Genomic DNA, 18,950 nt, shown 5'->3' on the forward strand with positions numbered 1-18,950 from the left:
CGTGAATGGGATGTTATACACAGTTGGTCAGTTTCTTGGTCACTTGTTTCTCGTCGCCCCTCTCGCGAGATGTCCATCCGTGCTTATCAATAAGTTTGCATTCCATTGCTAGGTTTACCAAAACATGTGTCTGGTTCTCCAGGAAAATGCAGTTAATATGAAGGCTTTAGCTGACAGGCAAATTCACTAAAAGAGAAACTTGTTTTTAACAAAACCAGGACAGTTACCCAAGGGTGCTGGGGGGCCCAAGAGGGACATGGGGGGGTCCCATGGGGGTTATGGGGCACCCAAGGGTGCTGGGGGGACTTGGGGGGCTGTTGAGGTTTAAATTGCAGGGTGACAATAAAACCCTGGCAGATGTATTGTTAACCCCCTCTCCCCCCCCACTTCCCCCTTTGTGCCCCTCCCTCTCCCCTCTTCCCACTCAGGACAGGCGATCGGGAGGGAAAGAAGGACAGAGAGAAGAGAGCTGGAAAAATTAACAATGTTTTACTAATGCTGCTAATAAGAATAGAGAAAATAATACAAAATATACAAAACCAATCTTGAAAGTCTCAGCAACTGCAGAGCCGGCAACCAAAGTCCTGGACTGGACTCTGCAGCCAACCGGAGCTGGATTCAGGCTGTCACTGGCCTCAGCTCGCAGGGACAACTAGCAAGGTCCTCTCCTAATGTCGCCATAGGGAAAAGGGCTGAGATCCTCGTGATCTCCCACTTTTCTATGAAGTATTCCCGTGAGTGGGATGTTATACACAGTTGGTCAGTTTCTTGGTCACCCATTTCTCTTTTGTCCTCTTGTGAGATGTCCATCCATGCTTATCAATACCTTCACATTCCATTGCTGTGTTTACCAAAACATGTATCTGGTTCTCCAGGAAAACACAACTCATATGAAGCTTTAGCTGACAGGCAAATTCACTAAAAGAGAAACTGGTTTTTAACAAAACCAGGATAGATCATAAGAGAACTGAGGTTGAAGGGACCTCAGGATTCTGCAGTCCAGCCTGTCACAAGCTGGGTCACACCAAGGTGTTCAAGCCTGGATTCAATCAGAGATTGGAAACCTGCAAGGACAGAGACTGTGCAGCCTCTCTGGGTGACCTGAGACAGCACTTGGCTGAGCTCCTGGGGAAAAAGCTTTTCCTTATGTCCTAACTGAACCTCTCTCACCTTCCACCCATTCTCTTTTGTCCTTCTTCCACACGCCATGGTGAAGAGCCTGTCTGTGTGTTCTCCATCACCTCCTTGCTGATACTGACAGGCTGTGATGAGGTCCCTGTCAGCCTCCCCTTCTCTGGGCTGGACAAGCCCAGCTCCCTCAGCCTCTCCCCACAGGCCACGTGCTCCAGTCCCTGGCTGTCCTGAGGGTCCTTTGCTCAACCCACTCCAGCTTGCCAATATCCTTCCTGAATTGGGACCTGAGATCTGGATGTAGCATTCCAGACAATCCCTTCCCTCCATCTCGTTCTGGACGCCATCTCCCTGCATGTGGAGGAAAAGAAGGTTATCAGGAGTAGTCAGCACGGGTTCACCAAAGGAAAATCATGTTTGACCAACCTAACAGCCTTCTATGATGATATGAATGGCTGGGTAGACGAGGGAAGAGCAGTGGACATTGTCTACCTTGACTTCAGCAAGGCCTTTGACACCGTCTCTCACAACCTCCATATAGGCAAGCTCAGGATGTGTGGGCTGGATGAGTGCACGGTGAGATGGGTTGTGAACTGGCTGGATGGCAGAGCTCAGAGGGTTGTGATCAACGGTGCAGAGTCTGTTTGGAGGTCTGTAGTTAGTGGGGTTCCCCAGGGGTCAGTGTTGGGTCCAGTCTTGTTCAACCCCCTTCATCGATGACCTGGATGAAGAGACTGAGTGCGCCCTCAGCAAGTTTGCTGATGACACCAAACCAGGAGGAAGGGCTGAGACACCAGAGGCTGCGCTGCCATTCAGTGAGACCTGGACAGGCTGGACTGGGCAGAGAAGAACCTGATGAAGTTTAACAAGGGCAAGTGCAGGGTCCTGCACCTGGGGAGAAATAACCCCAGGCACCACTACAGGTTGGGGCGGACCTGCTGGAAAGTAGCTCTGCAGAGAAGCACCTGGGAGTTCTGGTCAACAACAAGTTGACCATAAGTCAACAATGTGCCCTTGTGGGCAAGAAGACCAATGGCACCTGGGTGCATGAGGAAGAGTGTGACCAGCCCCGCATTTTCCTTGTTCAACTTTTGTTTCTGATGCAGACGTTGAAACTCTTCATTTCGCTCTGGATTTTTCCTGCAGCCACCAACTCCAGGTGAGCTTTGCCCTTACCAAAGCCATCCCTGCACAGCAAAGGTGATGCACATGAACTCCTTGTCTGCACCTGTCCTTGCTGTCACCCCAGGCAGATGCTTTGTGGCCCCTGTCTGCACCTTGTGCTGTGACAGCCCAGCCCTGCTGCCCCACAGATGTTCCCACAGCCCCACGATGCAAACTCAGCACAGGACAGGGTGCATTCGGGATGGGGAACGGTCTCCTGATGTGATGCCCACATCAGTCCAAGGTGCCTTATCACCCCACGGCCTTCCTGTTGTGCAGCCTCTCCAAGCTCCTGGCAAGGCCGTGTCAGCTGTGGGGTCACAGACAGCCCTGCTCCAGGCTCTGCCAGGGTCTGCGCCAGGAGAGAGGCTGGGCAGGGCTGGCCGTTCCCTGAGACAGGCCCTGAGCCCAGCAGGAGGATGGAGATGGCCTCACAGGGAACCTCACCTGTAAACCTGGGCTGAGCGGCCAGTGCTGGACATGGCCCATGAGAGATGGTGAGTGGTTGGGGAGTGACAAAGACCCTGGGCCACCTCCCTGGTCTGTCCAAACCACCAAGGGCACAGAGCAGCCTCCTCTCTCCTGCACCTGCATGTCTTTGATCCCTCACACAAGCCCTGTCTCTGCACCACAACCCCTGGTGTGAGTCTTCACCCTGCATGGCCATGCAGCACAAGATACACGCTGATGTTTTTCTCTCCCAGGTCCTTTCCAGCCCAGCCCAGCTCCTCGAGTCTCTCCCACCTCCCCTGCCCTCTCTCTACCCCTAATGCCCTCTCCCCAGCAAAGCCCGGTTTGGGCTGGTCCCACAGCAGTGCCCATTGCAGGTGCTCTGGGCAGTCACCCCACAGCCTCTGCCCCTCTGAAGGGCACAGCAGCTCCTGGGGCTAAGAGAGGGGTCACCCCAGAGGTGGGTGAACATGCACAGCAATAGGAATAGGAGGCACCTGTGTGTCCTTTGCTCTCCTCTCCAGCAGATCCTTGGAGGTCTGCAGCCCCTCCATGCCATCCCGTCAACCCAGGCCAGCACAAAAACCCTGGCCCTTGAGGTCCTCAAGAGCTCTTACTGCTCCAGGCACAGAGCAGCCTTCCCAAAGCTGGTGCTGCCAGGGAGCTGTTTTCATTTCCCATTCATTCTAACTATGCTGAGGATGGATCTCAGACTGAAAACAAGAAAAAAAGCTGTTGTAGGTTCATTTATTTCACTTAAATACAATGAGAAACTCCCCATTTACACAAAGTGTCTCAGTCACACAAACTGTGAGGATACTTAATGGGATGAATAGTGACATGACTTTGAAGATGACATCACATGGGGAAAAGGGAAAAAAAAAAGTAGAGTAAGAAAAACAAACTTGGCCTGTCATTATGTAGATTGGAGCCCTTCGCAGAGCAAAGTAGGCAGCCTATGGATGCTGAAAACATCCAGTAATCAGCTTCCTCAGAGCACTCTTGAGCTCCTGGTTCCTCATGCTGCAAATGAGGGGGTTCAGTGTCGGAGGGACCAGCGAGTACAGAACAGACACCAGTAGGTCCAGGAATGGGGAGGAGACAGAGGGGGGCTTCAGGTAGGCAAATGCACCTTTGCTGGTAAACAAGGAGACAACTACCAGGTGAGGGAGGCATGTGGAAAAGGCTTTGTGCCGTCCCTGCTCAGAGGGGATCCTCAGCACGGCCCTGAAGATCTGCACATAGGACAGTACAATGAACACAAAACATCCCCAAACCAGAAAAACACTGAAAGCAAGAAGCCAAATTTCCCTGAGGTAGGATAGTGAACAGGAAAGCTTGAGGATCTGGGGGATTTCACAGAAGAACTGGTCCAGGGCATTGCTCTTGCACAGGGGCACTGAAAATGTATTGGCCGTGTGCAGCAGAGCATTGAGAAACCCAGTGGCCCAGGCAGCTGCTGCCATGTGGACACAAGCTCTGCTGCCCAGGAGGGTCCCGTAGTGCAGGGGTTTGCAGATGGCAACGTAGCGGTCGTACGACATGATGGTGAGAAGAGAATATTCTGCTCTTACAAAGAACAAAAACCAAAAGAGCTGTGCAGCACATCCTGCATAGGAGATGGCCCTGGTGCCCCAGAAGGAATTGGCCATGGATTTGGGGACAATGGTGGAGATGGAGCCCAGGTCGAGGAGGGCGAGGTTGAGCAGGAAGAAGTACATGGGGGTGTGGAGGTGCTGGTCCCAGGCTATGGTGGTGATGATGAGGCCGTTGCCCAGGAGGGCAGCCAGGTAGATGCCCAGGAAGAGCCAGAAGTGCAAGAGCCGCAGCTCCCGTGTGTCTGTGAACGGCAGGAGGAGAAACTGGGTGATGGAGCTGCTGTTGGACATCTGCTGTTTGTTGGCATATGGGCTCTGTTCAAAAACAGAAAAAGCATCTTAAAATTAGGACAGACTCCTCTTAGCAAAGCCACACCTTTTTTCATAGACATCACCCCAATTGAAATGCATTTCCTTCCTCTGCTGTGTGCTGGCTGAGGGTGCTGTGACCAGCACGACCCCTGCCCGTGTGCTGCCAAGCAGCCAGTTCTGCTCTGCTGCAGTGGGGACACGGGAGCTGGTTTGTGACCGCTCCGATGTTCACATGGAACGGCAGATGTAACCCAGCTTCACTGAAAAAGTTTAATATCTGTGCTCATGACTGTCAAGGGTTTGGGCTGCAGAGGAGACAATTACCCTGTCTTTTTAAATATTTTATCTTGTTGTTTCTTTTTTTTCATTTTCCACCACCACATCAGGTGAGCAGGTTTTTTTAGGGGTAGAAATCCTCATTTCTGTGACTGAAAATGTGAAGAGTCTTGAGACGGGAGAGGCCAAAAGGCTCAGCTTTCGCTGGCTCAGTGCAGAATCAGACAGCAGAAGTGTCCATCAGGACTTTACTCATCTGTCCTGTGCTTCAGCTTTTGCTGCCTTGAAAATTACTTCAGACACAAATTAATCAAATTAATCCAAACAACTGGATCCACACTGGAGCAGGAGAGCCCTTTTAGACAGGGCAGATCTGCAAACTCTTCTCTGCCCCAGCCCAGAGGTGGAGATGTGATGGGGAGAGCAGGACACAACCCCTCACCAAGAGAAGCAAGGAGAGGGGAGTGAGGACCCCAAGGAAAGGCTCAGCACCCCTGGGATCCTACAGCAGAGCTGGGCCTTTCTGGGGGCAGCTCGTGAGCCCAGCAGGACAGGCAGAGCAGAGCCAGGGCTGCTGAAGATGGGATGTGCTCAAGGGACAGTCCTGGGGCTCAGCTTTGTCAGATGGAACCACAACATGTCTCACCCTTTCCAAAAAAGCATTTTCTCAGTTGCAGCATCTCTGCACTTCTCCGTGGGTCTTTCAGATAGAGGAGGATGCTCTAGGACAGGTTTGCATCCTGGAGGGAAGCTCACAGCTTGGAAGGAAACCTCAAGGAGACAGACAAGAGTTCTAATGATGGCATTTGATTCAGGGACACTCAGCTCATTCCCCAGCCCCACAGACTGCATTGCCCACAGCCCACAGGTCAGAGCAAAGCTGGGACACGTGTGCCCATGGACACACCTGCAGGAAAGGAGCCACAAGATCAGGCTGTGACTCTGCAGCTGAACCTGCCATCCCCAGAGAGCCTGACAGCAAGAACAAGATCCCAGCAGCAGTGACCCAGAGCAGGGGAGCAAGAAGGAAAATGCGGTGAGGGTGGGTGTGAGAGAGGCCAGGGCAGAGGCAGCCGGGCACTCAGACAGCGTCACCCTTCCCCAGCTGTGCAGCCACCTCCCAGACTCCAACACTGCCGGGCAGCTGCTCTCAGCCCCTGTGCTCTGCAGAGGAACTGGAGCTCTGGCTGCACAGGAGCTGCTTCATGCCTTGGAGCCCCTGGCCCTGAGGGCAGAGGCTTTGCTGGGTGGGACAGGAGGCCAGGGGGCTGCTCACAGGAGGGATCTGACCTGCAGGGGATCACAGGGACTTTTCTCTGTTCTCCCTCCCATAACAATTCCGGGTTTGGTTTCCTCTCATTTCTGATCATTTCCCTGCTGCCTGGAGATTCTCCCCCTGGGAGGTGTTTCCCTGTCCATGTCTCTTCCCTGTCAGTGCTCACAGACCATCCCACCCTCTGTGCCCTCCCCCTGGCCCTACAGATCCTGCCTGTTCACAAGGCACTGCCTGGGGGCATCTTCCTGTTTGCAGGCTGGAAAACAGGACAGGTCAGACTAAGTGTAAGGTGTCCAGCAAAGGCGATGCTGCATCTTTCCATGGGCAGAGGAGTGACTGAAGAAAAGTCAGGAAGCTTCTATCAGACCTACTGACTGCTTGAAGTTACAGCTGAGTGTTCTCAGTGACTTGTTCAAGCATGAGAGCTCCTTTTCCATTTCTCCTCTCAAATTCCCCAAGAGAAACAAATTGAAAATAAGGACTTGTGAAAGCTCCTTAGCTTTACTGTAATCCCTGCCTTTACCTTCTCCTTGGAAAAAGCCCATTAGAAATGTCCCTCTGAAGGTGCAGCAGAGAAACTCACCTCGTGTTTTCTCTACACTAAAGGAACTGCAACGTCCCTCCTGACAGATGCCACAGGTTGTGGAATGTCCCAGCTTTAGCAACTCTCCAGGAACTGTAGTTGAACTGGCGATAGCCAGAGGCTTACTCTTGTAAGGGCTGTGAAGATTTGTCCCTCAGTGAGCTCTCAGCATCCTCCCACCCCGCGTTGTCTTTAACCTCTCTCTGCCTGTATGGATGATCATTTTTTGCCCTGGTGCTCCATACTCCCACCTTAGTGTGGGTTTTCTTTTGTGTGTGTGAGAGGTGTCCTGGTCAGAAGGCCCTGAGAGGCCTCATGTTTGTCCATCTGGTCCTTGAGGGGTGTTGCATGTGGCCTGGACACAGTAGTTTGGAAGCTGCCAGGTCCCAGCCAAGGGGTCTGCATGGAGTGGGCGGGTTCTAGGACCCTGGGCGTTCCCCGGGAGGGTTTCAGGACCCTGGGGGTTACCCGGGAGGGTTTTAGGACCCTGGGGGTTCCATAGAGATCCATAGAGCCCTACAGGGACCCATAGGGACCCGTAGGGGCCCATGGAGCCCCAAGGAGCCCCATAGAGCCCTAAGTAGCCCAGCAGTGTATTTTCCCTCTCAGAGGCAAAGTTATATCTAATTATCGTCTCTCTCTTTTCTTTTTTTGTCTTATTATTAGACAGGATGTGGGACAGGATTTGCTGGCCTCAGCAAAACTCCCAGCACTTGTCAATTGGTAAAAAGAGATGTGCTGGAACTTGTTGGTCACAGGTCATGGGAAGGACAAAGGCAAGAACCTTACCTAGAAGGTATAGAGAGTGCTGACCCTACGTTTAGACGAGGATCACGAGTTCGTAAGGTTGTAAAACAATCGTCCTGTTAAAAAGGAACTATTGTTCTTGCACAAGGAAGATTGTGCCGTGGTTGAGACGGACAAATGACATAGACCAAGTTCTTCCAGGATGAAAGTAGTAGATGCCATTTATTGCCACAAATGCATTTTTATACAGTTTTACCAATTCATGTGTCTCTTCACTATTGGTTACAAGTTACAGCACTAACATCTCATTGGCTATTTTTGCTCTCATCAGTGTTACTCTTCTACTCCCTTCTCTCTCACGGGTACATCCTTAACACCTCCAGACACTCCTTTACTCCCATCTTTCTCACAGGTAGGCCTTGGTATCTTCAAGGGTGATTTCTGTTCCCGTGCCCTCCGTCAGGGAATCCACGGACCCACCGTAGTCCCCCACAAGATTGCTTGAGTTAAGGTAGTAGCTGGTTAAGAAAATGCCTTAGCATTAGCCAATCTGTGAATGTCTAGTGTACGGTGTAGACCAATCAGCCTGTAGCACGATATCAGAAACACCAATTAGCTCAAAACACGTTGATAAGTATAAATGTATGTGAAGTACAACAATGAAGTCAACATTTTGCTTGCATCAAGATGCATCCCGCCTCTCAATCGCGGCAACAGGACACCCATAGAGTGAGAGGGAGGGATCTTCTTTCCCCGTGCGGAAGGAAGGGATTCAGCTGGGTCGGTGGAGGCTTTTCCTCCTGCATTTCTATTCCCAGCACTTGAAGGACACTCAGCTCTCCGCCATCCCTTCCACACACCTACAGGAGGTGGGATTCCTCTTGCCTTTGGTTATGAGCTCTCAAAACAGACACATAAAATAAGCGTGTCAGCCTCTTTTCTCAACTCCTGTGCTAATTAAAGGAGACAGAGGCAGGAATGAGATGTTCAGCTGCAAATAACTGGTGACATTTGTGTTTCCAGAGGTGGTACCAGATACATTGCAGGTAACTGCAAGGTCTAACGGACAAGTTCATAGAGACAGGGTGACATCTGGGGGATCATACGTGAGCCTGGTGGGAAAGTCCCTTGGCCAAGTGAAATGACAGCTCATGTCCAAATAAAGGCCAAAAGACCCTTTTCCTACTCACTATTGTTATGGCAGTTTATATTGGTATTCATAGGAATGGTTGCAGTCCTGCACCATAGGGACAGCTCGTTCTCTCTCGTGTCCATCAGCTGAATTTACAAGCTCTCCAGTGACTACACTGGCAGTTGTCCCATGGTCATCCCCACATTGCCTGACAGAACACAGGGTAGGTGTTCCATTTCATGTTCCAATCCAGGCCCACGTGAGATGCCAAGGCTGACATGGAGCACACAGGACCTACAGGAAATCCATTCCCATTCAGGGCAGGTGCATCACAGCTGCCCCAGACAGCATTGCAGAATGTGATTTGTTGCCTGTGTACCGTTGACTGATACAATCAGTCCAAGGTATCAGTCATCAGATGTCATCAGAAAAGCAAGGTTGGTCTCTTCTCTACCCAACAGCGGCAGGCATTGCATGGAAGAGCAGCACATCACACAGGGATCTTCACTCAGTCTCTTGATGATACAATCAACAAAAAGACCAAATACTTTCACAATATGCCTGGATACATCTTGTTTTCAAGGACAGCGTCCTCCAGGCACAGCAACGGTTCATATCAAAACACAATTAAAACTCTGAAAGGAATTGAAGGTCATCAAGATAAGCTGTTGCTACTTCAAAAACAACTAAAGGAGAATCCTAAATACTGTGAGACTACTACTGAATTTAGTAAGACAAGGTGTAGGTAGACCTGAGATGTCTCTGTGTCTTTGCATCAGATGTCACCAGCAAAGTCTTCCAGGCCTTTGTGCTTTCAGGCAGGACTCTGGAGGGCAACAACTGTGGTGGATGGGGATCAGTCCAAGGGTTTCATGAGCAAACTGCAGCCTTACCAGCCCTTGGGACCAGAGGGTTTGCATCCAAGAGTGCTGGGAGAGTGTTTTTCCCAGTTGATGCTGGTCTGGTATGAACCCAGAAAGAAATGCACTCAGACTCTGAGGTATTGTTTAAAATGCTGTTCATTAGGTCTGGCTCTACAAGAGGGCTATCACAGAGGCAATCTGTGTCCCTCTGGATGGTGGAAACCCAGGTGGTGTAGCACTGAACAAGCTTCCGAACATCCACTGCCAGGAGGTGCCCCATGTCTTGTCAAAGCACTGTGACATTTTTGGATGATATGAGGTGAGGTGGGACAGCTTGCTGAGCTGTGGTGTTTCAGCTGAAGGATACAGGGTCTGCTGGAGAGAGTCTCAGGGAGGGTAGGACAGAGGGATCCCCCTGTGTGAACGATTAGCTCAGATATATGGAGCTGCTCAATGACATGGGTTGATTTATCTTGTGTGAGGATGACAGAGAAGTTGGTGAGGATGACACTGTTTCGGCAGTGAGCACTTTGAAAATATGATAGAAGAATTCCCCCATGGATACCGATGCAGAGTGTCTCCTGAGGAGGTGTGGACAGACAGGAAAAGCAGATTCAACTCCAGCAGATCCCCAGCGCAGATGAGCTGTGTCCATCAGTGCCAGCCCCTCTCCTCAGACCAGAACAAGAGTCCTGCTCCAGCAAGAGCAGCCTGACCCAAAGGAGTGTCTGCAGAAAGAGGTTTCTCTTCCTCCTGGATTCCTCCCTGCAGGCACAGAAATGCTCCCTTGCTCTTCTCCAGGGACATCCCTTTCCCCAGGGGAGGGTGTCCAGCCTGGCCTGGCCGGCTGGTCCTGGTTCCCTCCCTGTGCTCCCCACAGGGCCCTGAGCTGGCGATGCTGCTCTGCAGAGCGAGGGGCTGCGGTGCCCTGGGGCCATGGGCTGACTCTGCTCTGGCCACGCTGGTTGGGCTGGGAAACAGAGCCAGCTGGATGAGGATCACTGCTGCTGAGCCCTTGCCATCCTCCCAGCTGGCTCAGGAGCCCAGGACAAGGCTGGGCAGGACCATGGGGTGTCTCTCACGGCACCAAGGGCAGGGGAGGGCTGAACCAAGATGGTGTCCTGAAACATCCTCCAGTCTGACATCTTTTGGCATCCTGGCTCCTCACAGCCTGTCCTGGCATTGAAGGGCCCTTGTTACCCTGTGCCCTCCTCAGGTTCACCTCTTCCTCTGGGACACCTTGCATGATCACTCCTTTTACCAGGACTGTTTTGTTGAACCCAGCAGGCAGCTGAACATCACACACAGCCCTTCTCTTACTCCCTCCAGCCCCGTGGGATGGGAGAGGGAATCAGGGAAGAAAGAAACATCTTGGGTTAAAATGAAGACAGTTTAATGAGACAGAAAGGGAAAACAATAACAATAGTAACAATAGCTACAATAGCTACATTGCTACAACAGCTACAATAGCTACAATAAATATAATAGTGATAATAAATAAAATAATTATAGTAATAGTAATTATAATAATAACAATGGCAGTAGTAATAGTAGTAATTGCAAAAATGGTAATAATAAGAGGAGATATAAACCAAGTCACGCACAATGCAATTGCTCACAACCCATCGAGCGACACGCAGCCAGATCCCAAACAGCGGTCCCCCAGATAACTCTTCTCTAGTTTACACACCAAGCATGACATCATATGGTGTGGAACATCCCTTTGGCCACTTGGGCCAGCTGTCCTGCCTGTGCCCCTCCCAGCTTCTTGTGCATCTCCAGCCTCCTTGCTGAAAAGTCCTTGGTTTGGGATAAACATGGCTTAGCAACAACCAAAACATCCCTGTGCTATCAACATTCTTCTCAGATTAAATCCAACACACCGCACTCTACCAGCTACTAGGAAGAAAATTAACTCTCTCCCAGCTGAAACCAGGACAGTGCCCCCCCTTATTCTGTACCATCTGTGTTGTGCCCGGGTCCCACACTCTCCAATACATTCCAGTTAATCAACAGCACTTTTCCTATCTCTGGATATACACACAGATCTCATTCCTCAGTCTATAGGCCACGCCTCTGAAATGTCCAATGAGTTCATGTGGTCCGTGGCTTTGGGCTCCAGGGGTCATAAGAGTCTTTCAGGACAGGAGAGATGGTCTTTGCTGTTGGACTGTTGTGTCCTGTGTCCAGAGCTCGTAGCTGCTGTATCTGTCACAGCCAGGGACAGGGTGTGAGTCTGGGTGGGCAGCGAGTGGCACCTCAGGGAGATCCTCTGACAGTGCCTGGCAGCTCCACTCCTCTCCAGGACGCATCTGCCACTGCTGGTGGGACAGCGCCAGGCAGATCAGGCACAGACGTGTCCCTGTCTTTTGGGATGTGTGCGACCAAGAAGGGAGCTCTTCATCCAGGCCTTGGTACCTCAAAATCCCCCTGGGACCCTGAGCTAAACCCCTGTCCCAAAACCTAACTCTACGCCCTAGTCACAAACCCTAACTGCAACCCTAACCCATCATTCTAACCTTAACCCTATCCCCACCCCTAACCCTACCCCCTTACACTAATCCTAACCACTTACAATAACACTACTCCCTAACCTCTAACCCTAACTAAACCCCTACCCCCAACCCTAACACTAACCTAAAACTAATCTAACTGTAACCCCAAGCCCTTACCCCAATTCTAACCCTAACTCTGACCCTAATCCTAACCCCTAACCTAACTCTGACCATTCCACTAACACTACTGCCTAACACTAACCCTAACCCTAATCCTAACCCCATCCCTAACTCTAACCTAAATCTAAAGCTAAAACATAATCCTAACTCTAACCCAAACCGTAAAACTAACCCCTAATGCTAACTCCAACCCTAAACTCTAACCTTTTTCTAAACCTAATCTAACTCTAATACTTAGCCATAATCCTAACTCTAACCCTAACCCTAGTCCTACCCTTTTTACCCATAATATTAAAACCTAACCCTAACTGCTTATACTAATACTATTCCCTAACTCCAAAGACTAATCCTTAGCCCTAACACTAACCTCAACACTACTCCATAAACCCTAATCCTAGCCCTTAACACTAACTCTTACTCTATCCTGTGCCACTAACCCCTATCCATATCTCTACCTACTAATACCCAACTGTAACCCTAATCAAACCCTAATACTACCCTAACCCTACCCCCTAACACCGACCCCTAACACTCACCCTAACACTTAGTCCAGACACTTACTGTAATCCTAAAAAAAGACCAAGTGTAAAACCAAAATCTAATCCTAACTGTAAACCTCGTCCAAACCCCTAACCATAAGTCTAACTGTAAACACCATCCCCTAACTCTAATCTAACCTAAAACTTAACCCTAACTCAAACCCTAAATCCTAAAACTACCCCTAACCTTAACCACTTCCACTGACACAACACCCTGACCCCTAAACCTAACCCTACCTGTAAATCCAAAACTAACCACTAACCCTAATTTTAACCTGAACACTAACCTAACCCTAAATGTAAATCCAAACCCTAACCTGAAATCTAACCCTAATACCTAAACCTACTCCTAACCACTTCCACTACTCCCTAACCCCAACCCTTAACACTAACCCAACACTTACCCAAAGCCTAACCCTTATCCTCAATCCTAACCCTTACTCTAACCTGAACCCCAAACCCCTGTCCCAAAACCTAACTCTAACCCCTAATCCCAAATCCTAACTGCAACCCTAACCCATCATTCTAACCTTAACCCTATCCCCACCCCTAACCCTACCCCCTTACACTAATCCTAACCACTTACAATAACACTACTCCCTAACTCCTAACCCTAACTAAACCCCTACCACCAACCCTAACACTAACCTAAAACTAATCTAATCATAACCCCAAGCCCTTACCCCAATTCTAACCCTAAGCCTAACCGAAACTCCTAATCCTAAACCTAACCCTGACAGTAAGCCTAACCCTAACCTGAAAACTAACCCCTAACCCTAACTCAAATGCCTAACCTCAAATACTAACCATACGCCCTTACCCCTAAACCTAACCTGAACTCTAATCCTGCCCTGACTCTAACTCTATTCCCTAACCCTAATCTAAACCTAACCCCAAACCTTATCTAACACTAACCCTTATCCAAATCATAACCCTAATGCTAACCCTAACTCTAAATGCAATCCTAACTCTTAAACCTAACTTAACCCTTAAACTAAGCCCTAACTTTAACCCTAACACTAACCTTAACTGTAATTCCTAGCCCTAACTCCAAGTCTAACCCTAAAATCTAACGCTAACTCTAGCCCTAACCAAGACCGCAACACCAGACCCTAACTCTAACCCTTCCCCCAACTGGTAAAGCCAACTCTAACCCTAACCATCATCTAACCCTAGCTGAAACCCTAACCCTAAGTCATAACTGCTAACCCTAACCCTATCCTTAACTATAATCCTAACTCTTCTCTCTAATCACTACCCCTAACCCCTACAACTAAACCCTAACTACTTACATTAATGCTACTTGCTAAACCTCAACCCTGATCCTAACCCCTAACAGTAACTCTAACCCTAACCTAATCTCTACTCCCACCCGCAAACCCTAACCCTATTCAAAACCTAACTCTAACTGTAAGCCTAACATCTATCCCTAAAAAAAACTAACCATAATGCTTAACCCATACCCTCACTCTAATCTTAAATTAAAGCCTGAGTCTAAGTCCAAACTCAAACCCTAACCCTACCTCTGACTTAAACCATAAACCTAAATCTAAACATAACCCTAACCCTATCCCTGTCCCTGACCCATAAATCTAACCTCTAAGCCTAACCACTTCCACTGACCCTAACCCCAAAACCTAACACTATTCCAACCCTTACCTCAACCTTAATCCTAACCCCTACCACTAACCATAACCATAAATCAAAAACTGAGCCCTAACCCTGACTCTAACCCTAACAGTAACCTTAAACTCTAACCCCAATCCTAAACTCTAACCCTAACCTAACACTAATCCTATCACTAACCTAACCTCAATGGTAACCCTAAACTAACCTAACCCTAACCCAGACCCAACACTAATCCTAACTCTAACCTGAAATCTATGCCTAACCCCTAAATTCACCTCTAAAACAAACCTTAAACCTAAACCTAACTCTAATCTAATCCTAGCCTCATTTCTATCCCTAGCCCATGAACCCAGACACCAACCCTGAGCACTTATACTAAAATTAACACTAACCCAACCCTAATATCTAACCCAAACCATTAACTCAACCTCTAAGCCTAACCCTAAACCCTAACCTAAACCTATCTCTAATCTAATGCTAAATCCTAACCCATAATTCTAAGACTAACTTTAAGTCTAAAGCCCTATCCCGAAAATAACATTAACACTACCTCTAAGCCTAACCCAGTGTCCTGTCCCTAACCCTTCAATATAAATCTAAAACCTAAACCTAACCATTCAAATAACACAAATCCCTAACCCCCACATCTAACTCCAATCCAAGCCTTACCCTAACCCTAATCCTAATCCCTATCCTTAACTCAAATCTTAACTCTAAATCTAAATTCTAAGCCTAATTCTAACCCTAAATTTAATAAAAAATGTAATGGTAACCCTAACCTGACCTCTAACCCTAACCCCTAACCCTAATTCTTACTCTGACCCCTAACACTAACCCCTAACCTAAACCTAACCCTAACTGTAATACCTACAAATAGTGCTAACCTTAACCATATCCTACCCTTTCCCCCTAAACCTGAAGTCTAACTGCTTATACTAACACTATTCCCTAACCCCTAACCTTAATCCTTACCTCTAACACTAACCCTAATACTAACCCTTACCACTAACCACATCCCTACCCATAAACCCGAAACCCAATCCTAATCAAACTCTAATAATAACCCTAACCCTACCCCTAACAACTATCCCTAAACCTAACTCTCTAATGTTAGTCCAATCACTTACTGTAATCCTAAAGCAAAGGCTAAATCTAAGACCAACCTCTAACCCTAACTCTAAACTAATTCAATGCCCTAACCCTGATCTAACCATAAATCTAACCCCAAAACTTAACTCTACCCTTAACAAAACTCCAGAACCTCTAACACTAACCCTAATCCAACCATTACCCTAAACCAAATCCTAAAACTTAAGCCTAAATGTAAACCCAAATACTAATCCTAAATCTAATCCTAAAATTTAAGACAAACCCCTAACTCTAACCGTAAGAGTAACATAACATAAGTAGAAATCCAAACCCTAAACTAACAATACCCCCAACCCAAAATCTAACTCTAACATCAAACCCAAAATCTAACCTTTCCTCCAACTGGTAACGCTACCCGATCACTAACTCTAATCTAACCCTAAAAGGAACTATAACCCTAACCCTAAATCCTAACCACTTATCCTAGCCATAATCTTATCCTTACATCTAACCCTAATTCTTCTCCCTAATACCCAACCCTAACACCAACCCCCTAAAGCTGACTCTAAAGCTCAGCCCTAAACCTTAACCCTAACCCTAGCCAGTAATCATCATTCTAAACCTCGCCCTAACTCTAGCAATAACCCCTAAACCCTGAAACTAACCCCTAGTTCCAGTAACCTTAACACTACTCCCTAACACAAACCCAGCACTTATGGTAACCCTAATGCTGACCACTAACACTAACTATAACCTTCATGGTAAGCCTAAACCCTAATACTAACTCTAACCCTAACTTGAACCCTAATCCTAACACTAAACCTAAACCCTAACCTTAACCTAACCAGAACCCTATCACTAACCTAACTCTAACCATAAGCTTTAAACCAACCTAACCCAACCCCAACCCTAACTCTAACCTGAAATCTAACCCTAACCCAACCTCTAAACAGAATCCTAACCCTAACTCTAGCCTCACCCCTAAACCTAATCTCTTATGCTAATCTTAACGATTTACAACAACATTACTCCCTAACCATCAACCCGAATCCCCATCTCCAACAGAATTATGAAACCTAAACCTAACCACCTCTTCTAACACTACTGCCTAGCCCCTAAACTTAAAACTAATCCAACCCTTACCCTAATCCTAATTCCTATCCCTAAATCCCATGTCTCTTGGCGGGTCCTGGCCTGCCTCCCTCCTCCCAGAAAACTGCCATCAGCTTCCCTGAAACATTTGCACTCTGCAAGCTTCCACATCAGAAAAGGGCCAACCTTGTGCCAAAGCCCCTCATCAGCTCTTTCCAGGGCGCAGATTGGGGCAAAATGCAGCTCCAGCAACAGCTTTCTTGACCTCCAAACCCCGCACAGCGCAGCCCCCTGGGCGAGGACCCGGCTGGGGCTGCTGTGCTGCCGGGCCGTCTGCCCCAGCCGGCTCCCTGCTCCTTCTCCGCCAGCCTCAAGCACCGACTGCGACTGCGGGGTTTTTCCAGCGCTTCTAAGTTGCCGACATCAAGATCCTCATTGGGCATCGGCCCCAGCGGGGCTGCCCTGAGAGAGCACAGCTGGGAATGGAGAGTGGAGAGAAGCTGCTCAATTCATGTACACTGTGATTCACTTACAACAGACGCACCCATCGTTAACCAAGGACATGGTAAATGCTTTCTGAGCACCTGCAAAACGAGGGGAGGATGATTCACAGAATCACAGAATGTCAGGGATCGTGAGGGACCTCAAAATCTCACCCAGTGCAATCCCCCATGGAGCAGGAACACCCAGATGAGGTTACACAGGAAGGTGTCCAGGCGGGTTGGAATGTCTGCACAGAAGGAGACTCCACAACCCCCCTGGGCAGCCTGGGCCAGGCTCTGCCACCCTCACCAGGAACAAATTTCTTCTCAAATTTAAGTTGAACCTTTTGTGTTCCAATTTGAACCCATTACCCCTTGTCCTGTCACCGGTTGTCACCCAGAAGAGCCTGGCTCCATCCTCCTGACACTCCCCCTTTAGATATCTGTAAACATGAATGAGTCACCCCTCAGTCTCCTCTTGTCCAGCTCCAGAGCCCCAGCTCCCTCAGCCTTTCCTCACACGGGAGATGCTCCACTCCCTTCAGCATCTTGGTGGCTGCGCTGGACTCTCTCCAGCAGTTCCCTGTCCTGCTGGAACTGAGGGGCCACAGCTGGACACAATATTCCAGGTGTGGTCTCCCCAGGGCAGAGCAGAGGGGCAGGAGAACCTCTCTGACCTACTGACCACCCCCTTCTAACCCACCCCAGGTACCATTGGCTTCCTGGCCACAAGGGCCAGTGCTGGCTCATGGTCACCCTGCTGTCCCCAGGACCCCCAGGTCCCTTTCCCCTATGCTGCTCTCCAACAGGTCCTTCCCCACCTTAGACTGGAACCTGGGCTTGTTCCTGCCCAGGTGCAAGACTCTACCAGTGCTGCCCAGCGCTGATGAAATAAAGAATGCCGCCCAACAGCAGCATTGCCTCTGCTGCTCAGTCCATCTCCCCGTTTCCAGAGAGTTCCCGCTTTCTCCAGAGCGCAAGAGACGGGGCCGAGAGAGCCCGCGAAGAGCCGGAGCCGCCCCCGCCCCCCCGAGCCGGCCACGCCAGCAATTCCGCCGCCCGAGCGCTCTCCCCGCACGCCCCAAGCGGCTCCCGCTGCCCGCCCGGGGAACCGGGGCTCCCGGCCCGGGACTCACCGGCCGTGCCGATCGCCGCCCGCTCCGGACGCCGCACAGCGCCGCGCTCGGCAGCGGCACCGCCATGCTGCGCGCCGCCCGCACCGGAAGGGCCCGTTACCATGGCGACAGGGGCCGCGCCGCGCGGGGTCCGGCCTGGAAGGCCCCGCAGCCGTAGCAACAGGGCTGTCTGCCGCAGCGCCGGGCTGGGAATGCCCGCTGCCCCAGCGACGGGGCTGTTGAGCGCGGAGCCTGCCTAGAAACGCCCCCGCAGCCCCGCGGGACGGGCTCTGCCCCCCGGGAACCCCTCCCCATCGCCGGCCTTGCTGCTCCGAGCGGGCAGAGCCCGCGGGAGGGACCGGAGCGGCCCCGCTGTCAGCCCGGGGTACCCGGACGGGAGGTGCAGCCCGGCACAAGAGCCAGGGGTTTTTCAGAAATCGGCCCGAAAAGGACAAGCTGCAGTTCCTGTGGAACATCCTGGGGGTGCTGGGACCCGCAGTGCAGGGTCACAGAGTCACAGCATCCCAGCCTGGTGGGGCTGAAGGGACCTCTGCAGAGCCCCAGTGCAGCCCCTGCTCCCGCAGGGTCACAGGGCAGATCACCCAGGGCACGCACGGGGAGGAACCAGCCTGGACACCGCCCTGGGGACCGTTGTGTGCTGAACATGGCCTTTGAAAACCAGAAGAACATCCCGGAACAACCTCCAGACCCAAGGACCTGGGGCAACTCATTTCTGCCCTCAGTTCTGGCTTCATCCTTCCAGGTCAAACTGGCCGTTTCTCCAGCCACCGCGTGTG

The 18,950-nt window shown here is 50.1% G+C and overlaps 1 protein-coding gene across 3 annotated transcripts; it reads right to left on the reverse strand.

Moving 5' to 3' along the window:
* Positions 1–987: 987 nt before the first annotated feature.
* LOC102096226 (olfactory receptor 14J1) lies at positions 988–18,679 on the reverse strand. Of its 3 annotated transcripts, XM_065040708.1 has the most exons (3): positions 18,175–18,254; positions 5,578–5,702; positions 988–4,658 (listed from the first exon to the last, which is right to left on the reverse strand). In XM_065040708.1, exon 3 carries the CDS (start codon positions 4,632–4,634, stop codon positions 3,702–3,704), a length of 933 nt encoding a protein of 310 aa, XP_064896780.1. In that variant the 5' UTR covers positions 4,635–4,658; positions 5,578–5,702; positions 18,175–18,254; the 3' UTR covers positions 988–3,701. The 3 variants fall into 3 exon arrangements, 2 of the variants coding, with proteins under 2 accessions (XP_064896780.1, XP_064896779.1); XM_065040707.1 differs by lacking the exon at positions 5,578–5,702 and having other exon boundaries at positions 18,175–18,679; XR_010467970.1 differs by lacking the exons at positions 988–4,658; positions 5,578–5,702 and adding an exon at positions 10,904–17,032 and having other exon boundaries at positions 18,175–18,679.
* Positions 18,680–18,950: the final 271 nt, after the last annotated feature.

This window comes from Columba livia, chromosome 25, assembly GCF_036013475.1.
Source record: "Columba livia isolate bColLiv1 breed racing homer chromosome 25, bColLiv1.pat.W.v2, whole genome shotgun sequence".
Taxonomy (NCBI): Eukaryota; Metazoa; Chordata; class Aves; order Columbiformes; family Columbidae; genus Columba; species Columba livia.

Excerpts from the sequence above, each read along its gene's own strand:
- LOC102096226 (XM_065040707.1), bottom strand. The coding sequence starts at position 18,240 with ATGGCGGTGCCGCTGCCGAGCGCGGCGCTGTGCGGCGTCCGGAGCGGG. Across the intron at positions 4,659-18,174 it reads GGCGGCGATCGGCACGGCCG|AGCCCATATGCCAACAAACA; the intron begins GTGAGTCCCGGG and ends GTTTTTGAACAG.